Source organism: Oncorhynchus nerka, unplaced genomic scaffold, assembly GCF_034236695.1.
Source record: "Oncorhynchus nerka isolate Pitt River unplaced genomic scaffold, Oner_Uvic_2.0 unplaced_scaffold_4___fragment_2___debris, whole genome shotgun sequence".
Lineage (NCBI taxonomy): Eukaryota > Metazoa > Chordata > Actinopteri > Salmoniformes > Salmonidae > Oncorhynchus > Oncorhynchus nerka.
In genome coordinates, this window is record NW_027040459.1 from 189,721 (window position 1) to 211,049 (window position 21,329).

Sequence of the window (21,329 nt, forward strand, 5' to 3'; positions counted from 1 at the left end):
GTCGTGAGGGAGTTTGTTCCACCATTGGGGGGCCAGAGCAGCGAACAGTTTTGACTGGGCTGCGCGGGAACTGTACTTCCTCAGTGGTAGGGAGGCGAGCATGCCAGAGGTGGATGAACGCAGTGCCCTTGTTTGGGTGTAGGGCCTGATCAGAGCCTGGAGGTACTGAGGTGCCGTTCCCCTCACAGCTCCGTAGGCAAGCACCATGGTCTTGTAGCGGATGCGAGCTTCAACTGGAAGCCAGTGGAGAGAGCGGAGGAGCGGGGTGACGTGAGAGAACTTGGGAAGGTTGAACACCAGACGGGCTGCGGCGTTCTGGATGAGTTGTAGGGGTTTAATGGCACAGGCAGGGAGCCCAGCCAACAGCGAGTTGCAGTAATCCAGACGGGAGATGACAAGTGCCTGGATTAGGACCTGCGCTGCTTCCTGTGTGAGGCAGGGTCGTACTCTGCGGATGTTGTAGAGCATGAACCTACAAGAACGGGCCACCGCCTTGATGTTAGTTGAGAACGACAGGGTGTTGTCCAGGATCACGCCAAGGTTCTTAGCGCTCTGGGAGGAGGACACAATGGAGTTGTCAACCGTGATGGCGAGATCATGGAACGGGCAGTCCTTCCCCGGGAGGAAGAGCAGCTCCGTCTTGCCGAGGTTCAGCTTGAGGTGGTGATCCGTCATCCACACTGATATGTCTGCCAGACATGCAGAGATGCGATTCGCCACCTGGTCATCAGAAGGGGGAAAGGAGAAGATTAATTGTGTGTCGTCTGCATAGCAATGATAGGAGAGACCATGTGAGGTTATAGCGAGAATAGGAGAGGGCCTAGAACAGAGCCCTGGGGGACGCCAGTGGTGAGAGCGCGTGGTGAGGAGACAGATTCTCGCCACGCCACCTGGTAGGAGCGACCTGTCAGGTAGGACGCAATCCAAGCGTGGGCCGCGCCGGAGATGCCAAACTCGGAGAGGGTGGAGAGGAGGATCTGATGGTTCACAGTATCGAAGGCAGCCGATAGGTCTAGAAGGATGAGAGCAGAGGAGAGAGAGTTAGCTTTAGCAGTGCGGAGGGCCTCCGTGATACAGAGAAGAGCAGTCTCAGTTGAATGACTAGTCTTGAAACCTGACTGATTTGGATCAAGAAGGTCATTTTGAGAGAGATAGCGGGAGAGCTGGCCAAGGACGGCACGTTCAAGAGTTTTGGAGAGAAAAGAAAGAAGGGATACTGGTCTGTAGTTGTTGACATCGGAGGGATCGAGTGTAGGTTTTTTCAGAAGGGGTGCAACTCTCGCTCTCTTGAAGACAGAAGGGACGTAGCCAGCGGTCAGGGATGAGTTGATGAGCGAGGTAAGGGAGAAGGTCTCCGGAAATGGTCTAGAGGTTAGAAACCTTATAAACACACATAGGCCATATTGGATTCATCAATTCAAATCAATTTATGGAATTGGCTGGACTTGACCAACACATTGCTGCTGTATCTTTACCTCATGCAGTTGTAAAAAAAAATAATAAAAAAATAGAGTAGCCGTTCCAGCTATTACAGGGCAATCAATGCTGGCTCGTAGCATTGACTATGTGGTGATGCTAGCCAACAGTGCAGCCTTGTAAACATTGGGGCTGAACCTTTCCCCAAGTGCACTGTGAAAAAATGTCTGGACAGAAAGCACTGCCCAAATCCAAATTGATTGGTTGATAGAGCGAATGTTAGGTCTGGGAGTCACGACCAGTCCAATGCGACTGTTTGAGTTTATTGAGTTTATTTTATTTTTACAGGGACTGTGCACATTAATCAACGTTTCAGTAAAAGTGCCGGTTTTAGCCAGCCAGCTAATTTTCAACCGCAGTCCCTGGGCAGGTTATTAAAAACAATTACAATAATAGACAATAGCAACATAGGACAAGCAAGACATAGCATACAGACAGAGCAACATAGGACAAGCAAGACGTAGCATACATACAGAGCAACATAGAGCAAAAAGCAGCAAGACAAAATTCATAAAAGCAACTAAGTGTTTTCACACCTCACAAGCTACAGACAACAGACAACATGGAAAGCGGCAACACACAGCTATAGGGACCATGTTCACAAATATGATTGACCTTTAGCCATGTCATCAAGCATTTTGTGAAAGTGTGATATGTGGTGCAGTTATGTGTGTCTGATGGCGGTGTATTCCAGACATGGGAAGCTCTCACAGAGAAAACGGATTTACTAAAGGTGCTTTTCCTTAAGGGAACTATACAGTCACCTCTCATGGTAGATCTTGTGGATCTGCTGCCATATGTTTGTGTTTTCTGTTTAACAAAAATACTGAGTGGAGGGGAGCCAGGCCATTTAGGATCTTGAATACCAGACATGCGTCGGTGTATTGCACAAGATTTTCCCAACTCAGGAGCTTTCTGAGGATGTAACAGTGATGATGGCTATTGGGCTTTGTATCAAGCACTTTGAGAGCCTGTTTGTAGACAGACTGACTAGGTCTTAATGTTGTACAGCAAGCTTGGGCCCAACTAGTCAAGCAGTATGTTAAGTGGGGGAGTATCATACATTTGAAGTACAGTTTGGCTACCTCTGTAGTCAAACAATTTCGTAAATATCGGAAATGACCTAGGTTGAATTTGGTTATTTGAATTACCTTTTTCACATGCTTTTTAAAAGAGAGGTTGGAATCAAGTATGATGCCAAGGTACTTAAAATCAGATACCACCTGGAGCTTCTCCCCTGACACATAGACATCTAGCTCAGTATTATCTGTTGCCCTCTTTGTGAAGAACATGCAAACAGTTTTTTTCACATGGAGATGCAAACAGGAGTAACTGAGCCACTTTGTAACCTGGACCATTACAGTAGTGAGTTCTTGTGCAGCTTGTTGTTTGCTCTTTGCATGCACATATATCACTGTATCATCTGCATACATTTGAACTTCAGACCCAGTACAGACAGAAGGCAGATCATTAATGTACAGGCTGAACAGGAGGGGCCCCAGTATTGACCCTTGGAGCACGCCCACATCATAGCTAAGAGTGGGCGACAAGTCATTGCTCCCTCTGACACACTGAGTTCTGCCTTCAAGGTATGATTTCATCCATCTCAAGGCATCAGGGGAAAAGTTGAACTTGGACAATTTTGTGATGAGAATCTCATGGTTAACAGTATCAAAATCCTTCCTTAAGTCCAGAAACACAGCCCCAACAACGCCCCCTTTGTCCATCTTGGCCGTTTCTGTGGAGTGTTTCGCTCTGAAGCCAAACTGCATGGAGTGTATTGTGAAGGGGCTGTTGTTGAGGTGGGCAATCAGTTTTTCTGCTATACACTTTTCAACAACCTTTGACACCACAGGCAGTATACTAATGGGCCTGTAGTTACTCACGTTAGCAGGGTCGCCTGATTTAAAGATTATTATGGCTGACTTCCATACCCTTGGAAACACACCGAGACCAATAGATGTGTTGGTGACCTTAGTAATGGGGCCAATGAGTGACTCTTTGTAGTTTTTAAGAAAGGTAGAGTCCAGCCCAAACACTTCTTTGGCTTTAGAGTTCTTTAGTGAGCTAATCACCTTGTTCACCTTTGACTCAGAAACCTCCCTTATGATGAAGACAGGTTGAGCGTCATTCACTAGTACTCTGAGCCCAAGAAACCAGTGGAGGGGTTCTGTGTCAGTACCCTGACAGAGTCAATAAAGTAGGAATTGAAGGCTATTGCTATTTCGACTGCATCCTGTGTTAGATTGTTATTCACCCTGATTTCTAGTCTTTTTGCAGTGTTACTATGGTCTTTCCCTGTTAACTTTTTTAGATTCTCCCAGATCAGTTTAGAATTTCCCTTTGCTTCACCAATTATGTTAATAAAAAAACTGTGAAATTACAGCAGCCTGCCCCCATGTTGGGTCGTCCTGACACTCCCATGCGCTGGTCAGAAATAATGTCCCAGCAAATACTGGACGTCCTGAGGACATTCGATGACCTTCCCATTAGGTCCGTATACGGTTTTGCCGCTACATTATCTTGTTATCACATCGCGTGATGGTCCCAAAGGGAACGTTCTCTGGGGGACCTTTGTTTGGTTCCCTTTACGATTTCAGGATGTCACTGAGGACCATGTCATTTGACTAGTTCTTGGTCCTAAGGGAACGTTCTTTTGGGGACACAATGTCCCAAGAATTTCCTAAAAACGTCCTCGGGGACGTCCACGGAACCAACCGGGAACTAGAGAAAACCTGGGGAAGTCCTAACAACTCATTATTGTTTGCAGGGGTCAGACACTTGGAAGTAGCTCTCTCTATTGCTTGATTGTGCAGCGTCTTGTTTGAATTCTCAGGATACCATCAGCAGCCTAATGAAGACAGTCGTTTGGCCAAGCTCTGCCCTCTGATACGGCAGCAGTTGTCTATTCCAATACGAAATCAAACCATTCAAAAAGGCCATCCTTTTTTGTTTTTGTTACTTTAATACACATATATCTTTATGAAATTGACTGTGTGTTCACCATGTTTAGCATTACTACATATCTACACATAGCATAGGAGGGTCGTTCCACCGATAGAGTACGTTTTGAGTAGTGAAGTTTTTAAAAAAGAAAAGGAAAAGAAAAGTCACCTAATTTTAACATTCTGACAAAGAGCAATTTTAATAAAAAACATGATTTTACCATCTCAAGACGTAGAATAAAAAATACAACGAGCCAATAGAGTGCCAAAGAAAATAACAGGGTTGATGTTTTCATCTTAAATCAGCCATGAATCCGCTTGTGACAGGGGGAATGGAAGCTTGTTGTGTACACCAGGGAGGGGCAATTAAATACAAGCTTCCTATCTATCTATTGAGTAACAGGTTGGCATGTTATGTTATGCTCGATGCACCGAGTTTTCCACCACAAAACACCAGAAATGGCTAAAATGAGTAGAAAAAGCTCACCGGCATTTATTATACAGTGCCTTGGGAAAGCACTCAGACCCCTTGACTTTTTCCACATTATTTTACGTAACAGCCTTATTCCAAAAATGAATTTAATAAAATCAATTCCTCAGCAATCTACAGACAATACCCCATAATGACAGTGCGAAAACAGGTTTTTTGATATTTTTGCAAATGTATTAAAGATAAAAAAACAGAACAGAAATACCTTATTGTGTGTAGATGGATGAGGGGAAAAAAACAATTTAATACATTTTAGAATAAGTCTGTAACGAAATGTGGAAAAAGTCAAGGGGTCTGAATACTTTCCGAAGGCACTGTACGTTCACAACTGCAGACCACGTGCAACTACACCAGCCCAGGACCTCCACATACAGCTTCATCATCTGCGGGATCGTCTGAGACCAGCCACCCGGACAGCTGATGAAACTGAGGAGTATTTTGGTCTGTAATAAAGCCCTTTTGTGGGGAAAAACTATTTCTGATTGGCTTTGCCCCTGCCCTGTCATGTGAAATCCATAGATTAGGGCCTAATGAATGTATTTCAATTGACTGATTATCTAATATGAACTGTAACTCAGTAAAATCGTTGAAATTGTTGCATGTTACGTTTATATTTTTGTTCAGTATACTTAAAATATCTAAGGGACGCAAAACGTACACTATATGTGGAACGACCCAATAGTATTGGAGGTAGGCAACAAACAAAAAGACCACCCACACTAATTACCTTGCCGTAAACTCCCCAGGACAGTTCCGTCTCCGTCACCATGACGACAATCCCAAACATCCCGAAGATGAGTGCGTAGTCACTGAGTCTCTTTCGCTTCTCAAAGAGCGCCCTCCGGTGGCCGAGTCTATAGCCGATGTCTTTGTTCTTCTTCACAGGAGCACCGTTCCCGTCCCTGACCAGGCTCTCGTTGGACTCCTTGCCGGGGTCCTCACTGTTTCCCTTGGAAACAACCACCTCCAGGCCAGAACTGTGCAGCGTCTGGAGGGGCTGTGTTTCGGAGTCGAGCTCTGCTAGGTTGCGCCGCGATGACGCCAGGCTGCCCAGTGGTCTCACTACGCCGCCATTGTGCTTGCAGGTGTTCATGGCTATCTGAGGGAGTCGGCCGCTGCTCTCGGAGAGGGAGGATCCAGCATGGCTCAGCTTCTTTTGCTCAGTGGTTGCCTGGTGGAAAAAAAAGACAGGAGGATGTTAGAGAAACAACAGAAACCAAACTCAACAGTGCATCAGTGTCTGAGGGTGGAGAGATGGTGTCAGAGATTGGGAAAATACAGTATAGTCCTCTTTTGAGGACTATTTGAGCAATATCCCATGGGCCGGAGTCAGAAGTACGAACTAGAAACACTGCTCTGCACTAAATCAATGCTTAGGGATGACAATATCTGTGTTATTGTTCTGCTGCACATGGCACACATCAACTGTCCCTCACAAATAATGCATCCAGATCAACAGGGAAAAAAAACATGAACAGTGAATGAAGATGGATGCATAAATAAAGCCATATAACTAATAGTGGACCCTACAAAGTGCAGAACGTTTAATCTCTGTGCGGCACAAATTTCAGTATGAAAGATTTATGTGCTGCATGACCATGTTTCCTGTTAAAGAAACACTTTTTCCTGCAGAGATGGGAAATCAAGGACATTCTTCAGCCAAAGACGCGTCTTCGTCATCTGTTTGTCAAAAACAGCATCTAAATTGAAGAGGACACCTGCTCTGACCTTTCGGTGCTATCTTTGAACCAGAGTGTGATTGCAATTGCATCACTGGTTCAAGGAGAGGCAAAAGTTAAATGGGGTGAGAAAGCAGAGGAAGTGCAGAAAAATGTACAGTATGTACACCACCGTTCAAAAGTTTGGGGTCACTTAGAAATGTCCTTGTTTTTGAAAGAAAGGCACGTTTTTTTTGTCCATTAAAATAACATCAAATTGATCAGAAATACAGTGTAGACATTGTTAATGCATTTACATTACATTTAAGTCATTTAGCAGACGCTCTTATCCAGAGCGACTTACAAATTGGTGCATTCACCTTATGACATCCAGTGGAGCATCCACTTTACAATAGTGCATCTAAATCTTTTAAGGGGGGTGAGAAGGATTACTTTATCCTATCCTAGGTATTCCTTAAAGAGGTGGGGTTTCAGGTGTCTCCGGAAGGTGGTGATTGACTCCGCTGTCCTGGCGTCGTGAGGGAGTTTGTTCCACCATTGGGGGGCCAGAGCAGCGAACAGTTTTGACTGGGCTGAGCGGGAACTGGACTTCCTCAGTGGTAGGGAGGCGAGCAGGCCAGAGGTGGATGAACGCAGTGCCCTTGTTTGGGTGTAGGGCCTGATCAGAGCCTGGAGGTACTGAGGTGCCGTTCCCCTCACAGCTCCGTAGGCAAGCACCATGGTCTTGTAGCGGATGCGAGCTTCAACTGGAAGCCAGTGGAGAGAGCGGAGGAGCGGGGTGACGTGAGAGAACTTGGGAAGGTTGAACACCAGACGGGCTGCAGCGTTCTGGATGAGTTGTAGGGGTTTAATGGCACAGGCAGGGAGCCCAGCCAACAGCGAGTTGCAGTAATCCAGACGGGAGATGACAAGTGCCTGGATTAGGACCTGCGCCGCTTCCTGTGTAAGGCAGGGTCGTACTCTGCGGATGTTGTAGAGCATGAACCTACAGGAACGGGCCACCGCCTTGATGTTAGTTGAGAACGACAGGGTGTTGTCCAGGATCACGCCAAGGTTCTTAGCGCTCTGGGAGGAGGACACAGTGGAGTTGTCAACCGTGATGGCGAGATCATGGAACGGGCAGTCCTTCCCGGGAGGAAGAGCAGCTCCGTCTTGCCGAGGTTCAGCTTGAGGTGGTGATCCGTCATCCACACTGATATGTCTGCCAGACATGCAGAGATGCGATTCGCCACCTGGTCATCAGAAGGGGGAAAGGAGAAGATTAATTGTGTGTCGTCTGCATAGCAATGATAGGAGAGACCATGTGAGGTTATGACAGAGCCAAGTGACTTGGTGTATAGCGAGAATAGGAGAGGGCCTAGAACAGAGCCCTGGGGGACGCCAGTGGTGAGAGCGCGTGGTGAGGAGACAGATTCTCGCCACGCCACCTGGTAGGAGCGACCTGTCAGGTAGGACGCAATCCAAGCGTGGGCCGCGCCGGAGATGCCCAACTCGGAGAGGGTGGAGAGGAGGATCTGATGGTTCACAGTATCGAAGGCAGCCGATAGGTCTAGAAGGATGAGAGTAGAGGAGAGAGAGTTAGCTTTAGCAGTGCGGAGCGCCTCCGTGATACAGAGAAGAGCAGTCTCAGTTGAATGACTAGTCTTGAAACCTGACTGATTTGGATCAAGAAGGTCATTCTGAGAGAGATAGCGGGAGAGCTGGCCAAGGACGGCACGTTCAAGGGTTTTGGAGAGAAAAGAAAGAAGGGATACTGGTCTGTAGTTGTTGACATCGGAGGGATCGAGTGTAGGTTTTTTCAGAAGGGGTGCAACTCTCGCTCTCTTGAAGACGGAAGGGACGTAGCCAGCGGTCAGGGATGAGTTGATGAGCGAGGTGAGGTAAGGGAGAAGGTCTCCGGAAATGGTCTGGAGAAGAGAGGAGGGATAGGGTCAAGCGGGCAGGTTGTTGGGCGGCCGGCCGTCACAAGACGCGAGATTTCATCTGGAGAGAGAGGGAGAAAGAGGTCAGAGCACAGGGTAGGGCAGTGTGAGCAGAACCAGCGGTGTCGTTTGACTTAGCAAACGAGGATCGGATGTCGTCGACCTTCTTTTCAAAATGGTTGACGAAGTCATCTGCAGAGAGGGAGGAGGGGGAGGGGGAGGAGGATTCAGGAGGGAGGAGAAGGTGGCAAAGAGCTTCCTAGGGTTAGAGGCAGATGCTTGGAATTTAGAGTGGTAGAAAGTGGCTTTAGCAGCAGCGACAGAAGAGGAAAATGTAGAGAGGAGGGAGTGAAAGGATGCCAGGTCCGCAGGGAGGCGAGTTTTCCTCCATTTCCGCTCGGTTGCCCGGAGCCCTGTTCTGTGAGCTCGCAATGAGTCGTCGAGCCACGGAGCGGGAGGGGAGGACCGAGCCGGCCTGGAGGATAGGGGACATAGAGAGTCAAAGGATGCAGAAAGGGAGGAGAGGAGGGTTGAGGAGGCAGAATCAGGAGATAGGTTGGAGAAGGTTTGAGCAGAGGGAAGAGATGATAGGATGGAAGAGGAGAGAGTAGCGGGGGAGAGAGAGCGAAGGTTGGGACGGCGCGATACCATCCGAGTAGGGGCAGTGTGGGAAGTGTTGGATGAGAGCGAGAGGGAAAAGGATACAAGGTAGTGGTCGGAGACTTGGAGGGGAGTTGCATTGAGGTTAGTGGAAGAACAGCATCTAGTAAAGATGAGGTCGAGCGTATTGCCTGCCTTGTGAGTAGGGGGGGAAGGTGAGAGGGAGAGGTCAAAAGAGGAGAGGAGTGGAAAGACTGTTGTAATGTTGTAAATGACTACTGTAGCTGGACACGTCAGATTTTTAATGCAATATCTACATAGGCCTATTATCAGGAACCATCACTCCTGTGTTCCAATGGTCCGTTGTGTTAGCTAATCCAAGTTTATAATTTTAAACCCTTTTGCAATCATTTTAGCACAGCTGAAAACTGTTGTACTGATTAAATAAGCAATAAAACTGTCCTTCTTTAGACTAGTTGATTATCTGGAGCATCAGCATTTGTGGGTTTGATTACAGGCTCAAAATGGCCAGAAACAAAGACCTTTCTTCTGAAACTCATCAGTCTATTCTTGTTCTGAGAAATGAACAGCGCAAACTGGCCCTAACCAGAATAGAAAGAGGAGTGGGAGGCCACGGTGCGCAACTGAGCAAGAGGACAAGTACATTAGAGAGTCTAGTTTGAGAAACAGATGCCTCACAAGTCCTCAACTGGCAGCTTCATTAAAAAGTACCCACAAAACACCAGCCTCAACGTCAACAGTGAAGAGGCAACTCCGGGATGCTGGCCTTCTGGGCAGAGTTGCAAAGAAAAAGCCATATCTCTGTCCAGTGTCTGTGTTCTTTTACCCAACTTTTATTTTTATTGGCAATCTGAGATATGGCACAGGAGTGATGGTTGCTGATAATGGGCCTCTGTATGGCTAGGTAGATATTCCATAAAAGAATCAGACATTTCCAGCTATAATAGTCATTTACAACATTAACAATGTCTACACTGTATTTCTGATCAATTTCATGTTATTTTAAAGGACAATAAATGTGCTTTTCTTTCAAAAACAAGGACATTTCTAAGTGACCCAAACTTTTGAACGGTAGTGTACAATGCTAGCCAGTAGAGTACTACCCTGGCGTGCATTCCAGTGGCATCTCCACAGCTCTTCAGGCAGTTCACTCAGTTTATCATTAATGGCTTGTAAAACTTGACTTCACATGGAACCGTGCATTTTCCAAAATAACTTGGGTGTTTGACAACACTGCCTTTTATTTGGCTTGAGTGAGCTCCCTAATGCCTCTAGATGTGTTTGGAAATAAAGCCTGATTGCCCATAATGGAAATGTACTAAGTCGGGCCCAGTGACACTATCGCCTGACACAGACCGGACTAAAGGTTAAGGATTAGAGGGGGCCAAGGTGTTCTAATCCCCTTTACTGTATTAAATAGTTTTATCATTGCGTCATTAAGACCCCTTTTTGAAATGTATCTCAGATAGTGGCACATTCCTACCATAAAACCATAAGGTTGCTTGGAATTGGAAGACCTCAAACTTCATTATACACTGCTCAAAAAAATAAAGGGAACACTAAAATAACACATCCTAGATCTGAATGAATGAAATATTCTTATTAAATACTTTTTTCTTTACATAGTTGAATGTGCTGACAACAAAATCACACAAAAATGATCAATGGAAATCAAATTTATCAACCCATGGAGGTCTGGATTTGGAGTCACACTCAAAATTAAAGTGGAAAACCACACTACAGGCTGATCCAACTTTGATGTAATTTCCTTAAAACAAGTCAAAATGAGGCTCAGTAGTGTGTGTGGCCTCCACGTCCCTGTATGACCTCCCTACAATGCCTGGGCATGCTCCTGATGAGATGGCGGATGGTCTCCTGAGGGATCTCCTCCCAGACCTGGACTAAAGCATCCACCAACTACTGGACAGTCTGTGGTGCAAAGTGGCATTGGTGGATGGAGCGAGACATGCTGTCCCAGATGATCTCAATTGGATTCAGGTCTGGGGAACGGGCGGGCCAGTCCATAGCATCAATGCCTTCCTCTTGCAGGAACTGCTGACACTCCAGCCACATGAGGTCTAGCATTGTCTTGCATTAGGAGGAACCCAGGGCCAACCGCACCAGCATATGGTCTCACAAGGGGTCTGAGGATCTCATCTCGGTACCTAATGGCAGTCAGGCTACCTCTGGCGATCACATGGAGGGCTGTGCGGCCCCCCAAAGAAATGCCACCCCACACCATGACTGACCCACCGCAAAACCGGTCATGCTGGAGGGTGTTGCAGGCAGCAGAACATTCTCCACGGCGTCTCCAGACTGTCACGTCTGTCACATGTGCTCAGTGTGAACCGGCTTTCATCTGTGAAGAGCACAGGGCGCCAGTGGCGAATTTGCCAATCTTGGTGTTCTCTGGCAAATGCCAAACGTCCTGCACGGTGTTAGGCTGTAAGCACAACCCCCACCTGTGGACGTCGGGCCCTCATACCACCCTCATGGAGTCTGTTTCTGACCGTTTGAGCAGACACATGCACATTTGTGGCCTGCTGGAGGTCATTTTGCAGGGCTCTGGCAGTGCTCCTCCTGCTCCTCCTTGCACAAAGGCGGAGGTAGCGGTCCTGCTGCTGGGTTGTTGCCCTCCTACGGCCTCCTCCATGTACTGGCCTGTCTCCTGGTAGCGCCTCCATGCTCTGGACACTACGCTGACAGACACAGTACACCTTCTTGCCAGAGCTCGCATTGATGTGCCATCATGGATGAGCTGCACTACCTGAGCCACTTGTGTGGGTTGTAGACTCCGTCTCATGCTACCACTAGAGTGAAAGCACCGCCAGCATTCAAAAGTGACCAAAACATCAGCCAGGAAGCATAGGAACTGAGAAGTGGTCTGTGGTCAACACCTGCAGAACCACTCCTTTATTGGGGGTGTCTTGCTAATTGCCTAGAATTTCCACCTGTTGTCTATTCCATTTGCACAACAGCATGTGAAATGTATTGTCAATCAGTGTTGCTTCCTAAGTGGACAGTTTGATTTCACAGAAGTGTGATTGACTTGGAGTTACATTGTGTTGTTTAAGTGTTCCCTTTATTTTTTTGAGCAGCACCTCCCTTTTCACCTAGAAAAGGTGGGACAATTACAGTGCCCTAGCAACGCCTATTTGTCATGATTCATTTCCCCAATAAGATGACCCTTCAGGGGCTGAAAATAAAACACAATGACAAAGTTTGCTTTGTTAAGTGATTAAAGGACAATCGATCAAAGCAAATGGATATGACTGCCGTATCAGACCAAAGAAGGTGAACAGAAAGGAGCCATGACAAGTTATTCCAATAACATACTGAACAATATTGATGTATCCCCTTGGCTCTCGGTCACCATTTCTGACCATTATGCTGCAGGTTCTTTTGGTGGCTGAAAATATACCACTGACTGCTGACTGACTAACTAACTCCTAGATGGGGGTGTCCATACCGTATAGGAGACGGCGCAAGAGAAATACAAGAAGGTAAGATGGAGGTACAGTAACACAATCTTTTCTACAGGCAAATCCCACATGGATATCCCAAAAGAGCTCATTCTGTATCATCCTCCCAACTCACAACACATCATCTATTCCATTTTGGCATTTGAACTACTGTTCCTCTATTGTGATGCGTTTCATTTCGGTGAATCTCCATGCATTTCAGTTAATTGTATTTGACTTCCATAGAAGAAATCAAAAGTATCATCATCATGTCATAACACCCAACTCTTTGCCATGCAGAGAGTGCTCTCTCCCATTTTCCACAGCTGAAAAGATTGTGCGTCCCAAATGTCACTCTATTGCCTAAATAGTGGACTACTCTTGACCAGAAACCACACCCAGCTCTTTACCATGCAAACGGGTGCCCTCTCCCGTTTCCCACCCCGACAAAAAGTGTGCGTCCCAAATAGTGCATTACCCTATATAGTGCCCTATTGGCCCTGGTCAAAAGTAGTGCAGCATATAGGGAATCGGAAGCCATTTGGGACGTGAAAGGGCACAACAAGCCGCGATTGCCTTTGTCCGCTGATCATCCTTCAGAAGGAGACATGGGGTAGTTGTCTGTCCCGGCGAACGCTTCCATTTTCATTCTGAATGGCACACAGCATCCAGCCTGTATGAAATGGAGCCTCTTAATCAAATTGAAAAGCCACAGTGCAGAACAGTTGAAATGAAGCACTGCAACTCTCTGCCTATCTCCTCCTCTAGCTCCCTCCCTCCTTCACTCCCCTCTCCAGCCGGCTCCAATCTAATAGAATACCCTCCTTCTTTTTGAATGCACACACACAATCCCTTGGAATTGAAATGCACTGTACAGCCAACCCGTGTGTGTGTGTGTGTGTGGGAGTGTGTACATGTGCATAAGAGTGTGTGCATCACAGGAGGCTGCTGAGGGGAGGACAGCTTAAAATAATGGCCGGAACGGTGCGAACAGAATGGCATCTACGCCTGCATGGCTGCCTACCAGCCTGTACGCCTGCACGCCTCCCTGCCAGCCTGTACGCCTGCATGGCTGCCTGCCAGCCTGTATGCCTGCATGCCAGCCTGTACACCTGCATGCCTGCCTGCCAGCCTGTACGCCTGCCTGTACCACCTGCATGCCTGCCTGCCAGCCTGTACGCCTGCATGCCTGCCTGCCAGCCTGTACGCCTGCATGCCAGCCTGCCAGCCTGTACGCTTGCATGCCTGCCTGCCAGCATGTACGCCTGCACGCCTGCCTGCCAGCCTGTACGCCTGCCTGCCAGCCTGTGTGTATTCGGACATGAGGCGCATGTGTGAAGGAGGGCCGACTCATACAAAGAAAACAGAGGGACACGAGGGAGGAGGGAGAGAGAGAGGAAAAGAGAGAAAGACAGGACAGACCCCTGGGGACCTCCCCAGCCTGCTCCTGTTGAGACAGAGAGCTGTAGGCTATAGTTGCCGGTTTGTCACATTGCACAGCGCTGTCATATTTCTGTGACAGGCCAGCAGGCACCAGGGCTGGGCTGTCCAACCCGACCAAGAGCACCAGCCAGGATCTAAGCACATCTAATTAGTAAAGATGTAACGCACCACCGCCTATTCAGACTAAGCCTGTCTGCGTCCTTGCCAGAAAATGTTCTAAGGAAAGATCTTAATGTACTTTGATGCAGTAAAACTACAACGCTTCAATGTAAACACTGTAACCAATTACTTATAGAATCCTTGCTGTATACTTTACAGTATACACAGTAAACAGTATAAACTCACTGTATACTGATATATGTTTAGTCTTTCTAAGGCAGTACAAGAGGAGTTTTCCTCAGTGGAATCCGTATGGGCCGTCCTTTGAGAAAAGCCTTTGGTGAAAATTACTGCAGTTTGATAGCAGTCACAATTACAGGCTTCCTGAAGCAGCATTCTCGTCCCCATCTCCTCCTCGGAGATGAAAAGAAAAATGAATTATGGCTTAAACAAGACAAAACTCCCCACGGAGACGACAAGACAGGTATTTTGCCGGTGTTGAATGGCCATTGTTAGAGCTAATAATGCACTAGGCGTTCAACAGCATCACAATAGTGCACTAATTAGTATGCACCAAGGTGTCACAGTATACACAGAGAATAATACTGAGATCAGAGTGATATAACTAAAGGGTTTAGGACTCCCTTGGGAGACAAATAGGACCTCATTAGTAGCATGTTTAACGTGTTCAATTCCAGACAATTCGTAGAATGAATTGGAATTCAGTTCTTGGTTTCAAAAATTGTCCGTAGATCTCATGAAGTCATGAATTAAAATTGTACTCAGTTCTGGAATTTACTGGAGTTGATAGTTGACATGACTCCCTGAATGTGATTAGTACGTAAGTCGATTGCAGAATGTAAATGTAAACATAGATAATGCTAGTGCGCACTACCCGTGTATTAGTACATACAGATGTTGAGCCAGTTTGCTACAGCAGGAAAATAATCCTGCAGAAACAGGAAATGTGAATTATTATGTGGATTATAATTAATGGATATTTTTTGTAGGGGTTGATATATTTTTCATGGGGGTAATCAGGTAAAAAAGGTCTAAGTGGAAAATACAAACATCAGAAGCCTTTGTAAACCTCAAATAAACTACAAGTTTAAAATGCCCTGCATTGCAGGACTCTTCATCTGTACACTATAAGACTTTACTGTAATTTCAACAGTAAAGCACTGTAAGATGCACAGTAAAATACCCTGAATATGTTTTATAGGATTAAAGCTGTAGATTGCACTGCATGATGGGTAAAATGCTGAAAAATACTTATTATTGTTATTACAGTAAAAATGTATATTACAGTAATAACTTAGGCCTACAATAGATTCACATTTTCAATTGCAGGCGAGGTGCATGAAGCTCAGACTGTTACAAAAATTCATTAAGATGAAAAAGATCACCTAGATAATAATTGTTGCAATGATTAGGCTTTCGCTATACTGCAGCCTCTGGGTGCCACAGTGAATAAACGGACTGTTATGTTTGCACCATTACTACAGAGGAAATGGTAATATTGTATTTCAAATGGCACTGTAAATCCACCCCACAGAATACAGTACCTTACTGTATTTTTGGAGCACCAAAAACATTTGACCATGGTATTGTTGTTTCTGGCTCATTAACATATTGAGGCATGCCTTGCAAGAGGTTACATTTATTTATATACATACAGTACAAGTCAAAGGTTTGGACACCTACTCATTCACGGGTTTTTCTTTATTTTTACTATTTTCTACATTCTAGAATAATAGTGAAGACATCAAAACTATGTGTAACGGCCATTGTTGGTGGAAGAAGGTGAGGACCAAGGTGCAGCGTGGTATGTGTCCATTTTTATTAAATGAACACGGAAATAACAAAAATAACAAAGAGAACGACCGAAAACAGTTCTGGCTGGTGCAGACACACAACAAAAAACAGAAAATAATCACCCACGAAACACAATAGAAAACAGGCTCCCTAAATATGGTTCTCAATCAGGGACAACGATTGACAGCTGCCTCTGATTGAGAACCATACCAGAACAAACACAGAAATAGCAAATCCTAGAAAAACTAACATAGACAACCCACCCAACTCACGCCCTGACCATACTAAAACAAAGACATAACAAAAGAACTACGGTCAGAACGTGACACTATGAAATAATACATATGGAATCATGTAGTAACCAAAAAAGTGTTAAACAAATCTACTCTCTGTTCATCATATATGCATAGTCACTTTAACCATACCTACATGTACATACTACCTCAATAAGCCTGACTAACCAGTGTCTGTTTATAGCCTTGCTACTGTTACTTTCAAATGTCTTTTTACTGTTATTTCTTTACTTACCTACACACACACACACACACACTTTTTTTTCTTTTTTTCCCGCACTATTGGTTAGAGCTTGTAAGTAAGCAATTCACTGTAAGATGCACCTGTTGTTTTCGGCGCACGTGAAAATATATGTTATATTTGAGAATCTTCAAAGTAACGACAGTCCATCATTACTTTAAGACATGAAGGTTAGTCAATGTGGAACATTTCAAGAACTTTGAAAGTTTCATCAAGTGCAGTCACTAAAACCATCAAGCGCTATGACGAAACTGGCTCCCCTGAGGACCGCCACTGGAAAAGAAGACCCAGAGTTAAGTTCATTAGAGTTACCAGCCTCAGAAATTGCAGCCCAAATAAATACTTCACAGAGTTCAAGTAACAGACACATCTCAAAATCAACTGTTCAGATGAGACTTCATGGTCGAATTGCTGAAAAGAAACCACTACTAAAGGACACCAATAATAAGAAGAGATATGCTTGGGCCAAGAAACACGAGCAATGGACATTAGACCGGTGGAAATTTGTCCTTTGGTCTGATGAGTCCAAATTTGAGATTTTTGGTTCCAACTGCCAAGTCTTTGTGAAAATCAGTATAAGTGAACGGATGATCTCCGCATGTGTGGTTCCCACCGTGAAGCATGGAAGAGGAGGTGTAATGGTGTGGGGGTGCTTTGCTGGTGACACTGTCTGTCACCAGGCACACTTAACCAGCATGGCTACCATTGCATTCTGCAGCAATACACCATCCCATCTGGTTTGTGCTTAGTGGAACTATCATTTGTTTTTCAACAGGACAATGACCCAACACACCTCCAGGCTGTGTAAGGGCTATTTGACCAAGAAGAAGGGTGATGCTGCATCAGATGAACTGGCCTCCACAATCACCCGACCTCAACCCAATTGAGATGGTTTGGGATGAGTTGGACTGCAGAGTGAAGGAAAAGCGGCCATCAAGTGCTTAGCATATGTGGGAACTCCTTCAAGACTGTTGGAAAAGCATTCCAGATGAAGCTGGTTTAGAGAATGCCAAGAGTGTGTAAAGTTGTCATCAAGGCAAAGGGTGGCTACTTTGAAGAATCTCAAATCTAACTTTTATTGTGATTTGTTAAACACTTGTTTGGTTACTACATGATTCCTTATGTGAAATTTCATACTTTTGAAATTTGTCTTCACTTTTATTCTACAATGTAGAAAACAGTAAAAATAAAGAAAAACCCTTGAATGAGTAAGTGTGTCCAAACCTTGGTGTCACGTCTTCCGCCGGAGTCGGTCCCTCTCCTTGTTCGAGCTGCCACCGGCCTTCTAGCCATCGCCGATCCACTTTTCATTTTCCATTTGTTTTGTCTTTATTTTCTACACACCTGGTTTCAATTCCCCCATTACATGTTCATTATTTAACCCTCTGGTTTCCCCCATGTTTGTGTGCATGTTTGTTTTATTGTTCAGGCTGTTACTGACGGCTGGTATTTTGTTGCTGGGTTTTGTTATAACGCCCGTTTATTTCGTGGTACCGGTATTTTTTCCACACCATAGTATTGTGTTTATACTGGTGATATCTTGTATTAAATACCTTGTCCACACATCTCAGCTCTCCTGCGCCTGACTCCTTTCACCAGTTACCCACAGCCTTGACAGAAACAGGCACCCACTCGGAATGGAGTCAGTAGGAGCAGGTGTCCCTGCAGGAGGGGTAGAGGAGCGAGTCCAGCAGCACGCTGCCATGCTACAGCATCTCGGCAGCGCCATGGATCGAGTTCTACAAACCATGGAGCGCTAGGAGAGAAGAGTCCCTCCAGCACCACCAGTCTCACCATCACTCACCCCTCCTTCACCCGGCCCAGTGGGATTCGGCGCGCCCTCCCGAGGGAGTATGATGGAATGGAGGCGAGTTGTCAGGGGTTCTTGCTCCAGCTAGAGCTCTACCTGGCAACCGTCCACCCGGCTCCTTCAGGCCGTGAGAGCGTGGCTGCCCTCGATTTCTGCCTCTCAGGGAAAGCCCTGGAGTGGGCCAATGCCATATGGGGGGGAAGAAGAAGCGGTGTTGGACCACTTTGAGGATTTCACTCGCAGTCTTTTACCACCCGCCTGAGGGTAGAGTGGCAGGTGAACGTCTCATCCACCTGAGGCAGGGGACGAGGAGCGCACAGGAGTTCGCGGTGGAATTCTGGACCCTGGCCGCCGGCGCAGGATGAAACGACAGGGCCCTGATCGATCACTACCGGTGCAGTCTGCGCGAGGACATGTGTCGGGAGTTGGCCTGCAGGGACACCACTCTCACATTCGACCAGCTGGTGGACCTGTCCATCCGGCTCGATAACCTGCTGGCTACCCGCGGACGTCCAGATCGGGGTCTGTCGTTCCCATCACCCAGCACCGCCGCTCCGACTCCCATGGTGCTGGGAGGTGCTGCACTTAGGACGACTGGAGAAGGGGCCGTTCCATGCACCATCTGTGGCCGCAGAAGGCACACTGCCGGTCGGTGCTGGGGAGGTTCCTCTGGGATTCGAGGCAGCAGGCAGGGCACTCTCGTGTCACCCCAGGTGAGTCGGCACCAGGCTCACCCAGAGCCCCCTGTTGCTCACATGTTTTTGTTTATTAATTTTCCTGAGGTTTCCCCGCATTCCCAGCATAAGACCAGGTCTCCACCGTGCGCATCCCCTCTGAATATGCCGATTTGGCTCTCGCCTTCTGTAAAAAGGAGGCGACTCAATTAGACCACCCCATCGGCGGGGGGATTGTGCGATAAATCTCCTGGTAGACGCAGCACTTCCCAGGAGTCACGTGTATCCCCTGTCGCAAGAGGAGACGGCGGCTATGGAAACATATGTCTCCGAATCTCTGTGTATTGACTTTCGAGCCATCAACCAAATCACTGTGAGGTACAGTTACCCGCTACCTCTCATAGCCAGTGCGATCGAGTCAATGCACGGGGCACGCTTCTTCACAAAATTGGATCTCAGGAGCGCTTACAACCTGGTGCATATCCGGGAGGGGGACAAGTGGAACACGGCATTTAGTACCACATCAGGGCACTATGAGTACCTCGTCATGCAGTACGGGCTGATGAATGCTCCATCAGTCTTCCAGGCCTTTGTAAACAAGATTTTCCGGGACCTGCACGGGCAGGGTGAAGTGGTGTATATCGACGACATTCTGATATACTCTGCTACATGCGCTGAGCATGTGTCCCTGAGGCGCAGGGTGCTTGGTCGACTGCTGGAGCATGACCTGTACGTCAAGGCTGAGAAATGCCTGTTCTTTAAACAGTCTGTCTCCTTCCTAGGGTACCGCATTTCCACTGATGGAGAGTGACCGCATCTCCCACCACGGAAGTGCAGCGGTTTTTAGGGTTTTCCAACTACCGGAGGTTTATCAGGGGTTTTGGTCAGGTATCGGCTCCCATTACCTCACTGCTGAAGGGGGGACCGGTGCGTTTGCAGTGGTCGGCTGAGGCGGACAGGGCTTTTGGTCACCTGAGGGCTCTGTTTACCTCGGCTCCGGTGCTGGCCCATCCAGATCCCTCTTTGGCGTTCATAGTGGAGATGGACGTGTCCGAGGCTGGGATAGGAGCTGTGCTCTCTCAGCGCTCGGGTACGCCACCAAAGCTCTGCCCCTGTGCCTTCTTTTCAAAGAAGCTCATCCCGGCGGAACGAAACTATGACTTGGGGGACCGGGAGCTGTTGGCTGTCGTCAAGGCTTTGAAGGCGTGGAGACATTGGCTTGAGGGGGCTAAACACCCTTTTCTCATCTGGACGGACCACCGCAATCTGGAGTATATTTTTTTTTTACATTTATTTTACCTTTTTTAACTAGGCAAGTCAGTTTTAAGAACAAATTCTTATTTTCAAGGTCCATGGATCCCACACCCATACGGCCTCTTGCCTGGTGGCGCCGGTAGTGTGGGTGCTGGACGCGGACATCGAGCGGGCGTTACGTACAGAGCCCACTCCCCTCCAGTGTCCAGCTGGGCGTCTGTGCATTCCGTTTGCTGTCCGTGACCGTTTGATCTATTGGGCCCACACGTCACCCTCCTCTGGAATGGCCGATCCATCAGTGGGTGCTCTGATCATTGGGTGTGCTTGCCCCCACCTGCCCCCAGCCCAAAGGAATTTTCCAAGGGTGGGAAGGACTAATCCCCGGCAGATGCATGGGCGGGAGTGGAAGCGAGCGGGCCAGCACACACACCGCTCACAGCGTAAAACCAAAACAGAAAACAGAAATAATTAAACACAAAATATACAATAATCACATTCCCACCCTCACCCCTGATTGGAGGACTTCAAACATTGATACTGTGCATGTATTTATTCCCACACACATTAATTCCAACGTTCAGACAGCCACAGATCAGCCCATCTTTCCCAGTAAATTATCATTCTACCATTTCCATCTGCAAAACATCCCTCTATTATACCATGGTGTGTCATTAGGGACTTGAACCTCCCCATCTGCAACATTTCTGCTGAAATTTCCCCCAATTTTTTTTAAATGTACCTAAGAGCACAGTGATTCTGGGTGTGGTCCTTCAAATCCCCTAACAATACAATTTGCAGGTCCAACCACGCTCTGATATGTAAGGGATAAACGTTGACGTTCTGTACATTACCTTGGAAATAATGGACGACGCAGCGGGATGAGGTGGAGCCGAGTCCCAATATATTTTCCAACTGTCCCGTTATCTTGTTTTAATGTCCACTCTAGAATGTCCTTCTGACCAATCAGAAACGAGTATTCAACAATGTTGTGGTATTGTCTCGGGCCTAACACCCATGCCAATATATCCTCCAAACAATACCCCATAATTACAAAGCAAAAACTGTTTTTTAGATAATTTTACAAATGCATAAAAGTACAAATAAAC

At 46.8% G+C, this 21,329-nt stretch overlaps 1 protein-coding gene across 1 annotated transcript in view; it reads right to left on the reverse strand.

The window, feature by feature from the left end:
* Positions 1-21,329, reverse strand: part of LOC115114210 (small conductance calcium-activated potassium channel protein 2-like) — a 61,830-nt gene that overhangs the window by 28,227 nt on the left and 12,274 nt on the right. The window contains exon 2 of the mRNA XM_029642277.2: positions 5,639-6,082. Coding sequence (XP_029498137.2) covers positions 5,639-6,082 — 444 coding nt within the window. The remainder of the gene's footprint in view (positions 1-5,638; positions 6,083-21,329) is intronic.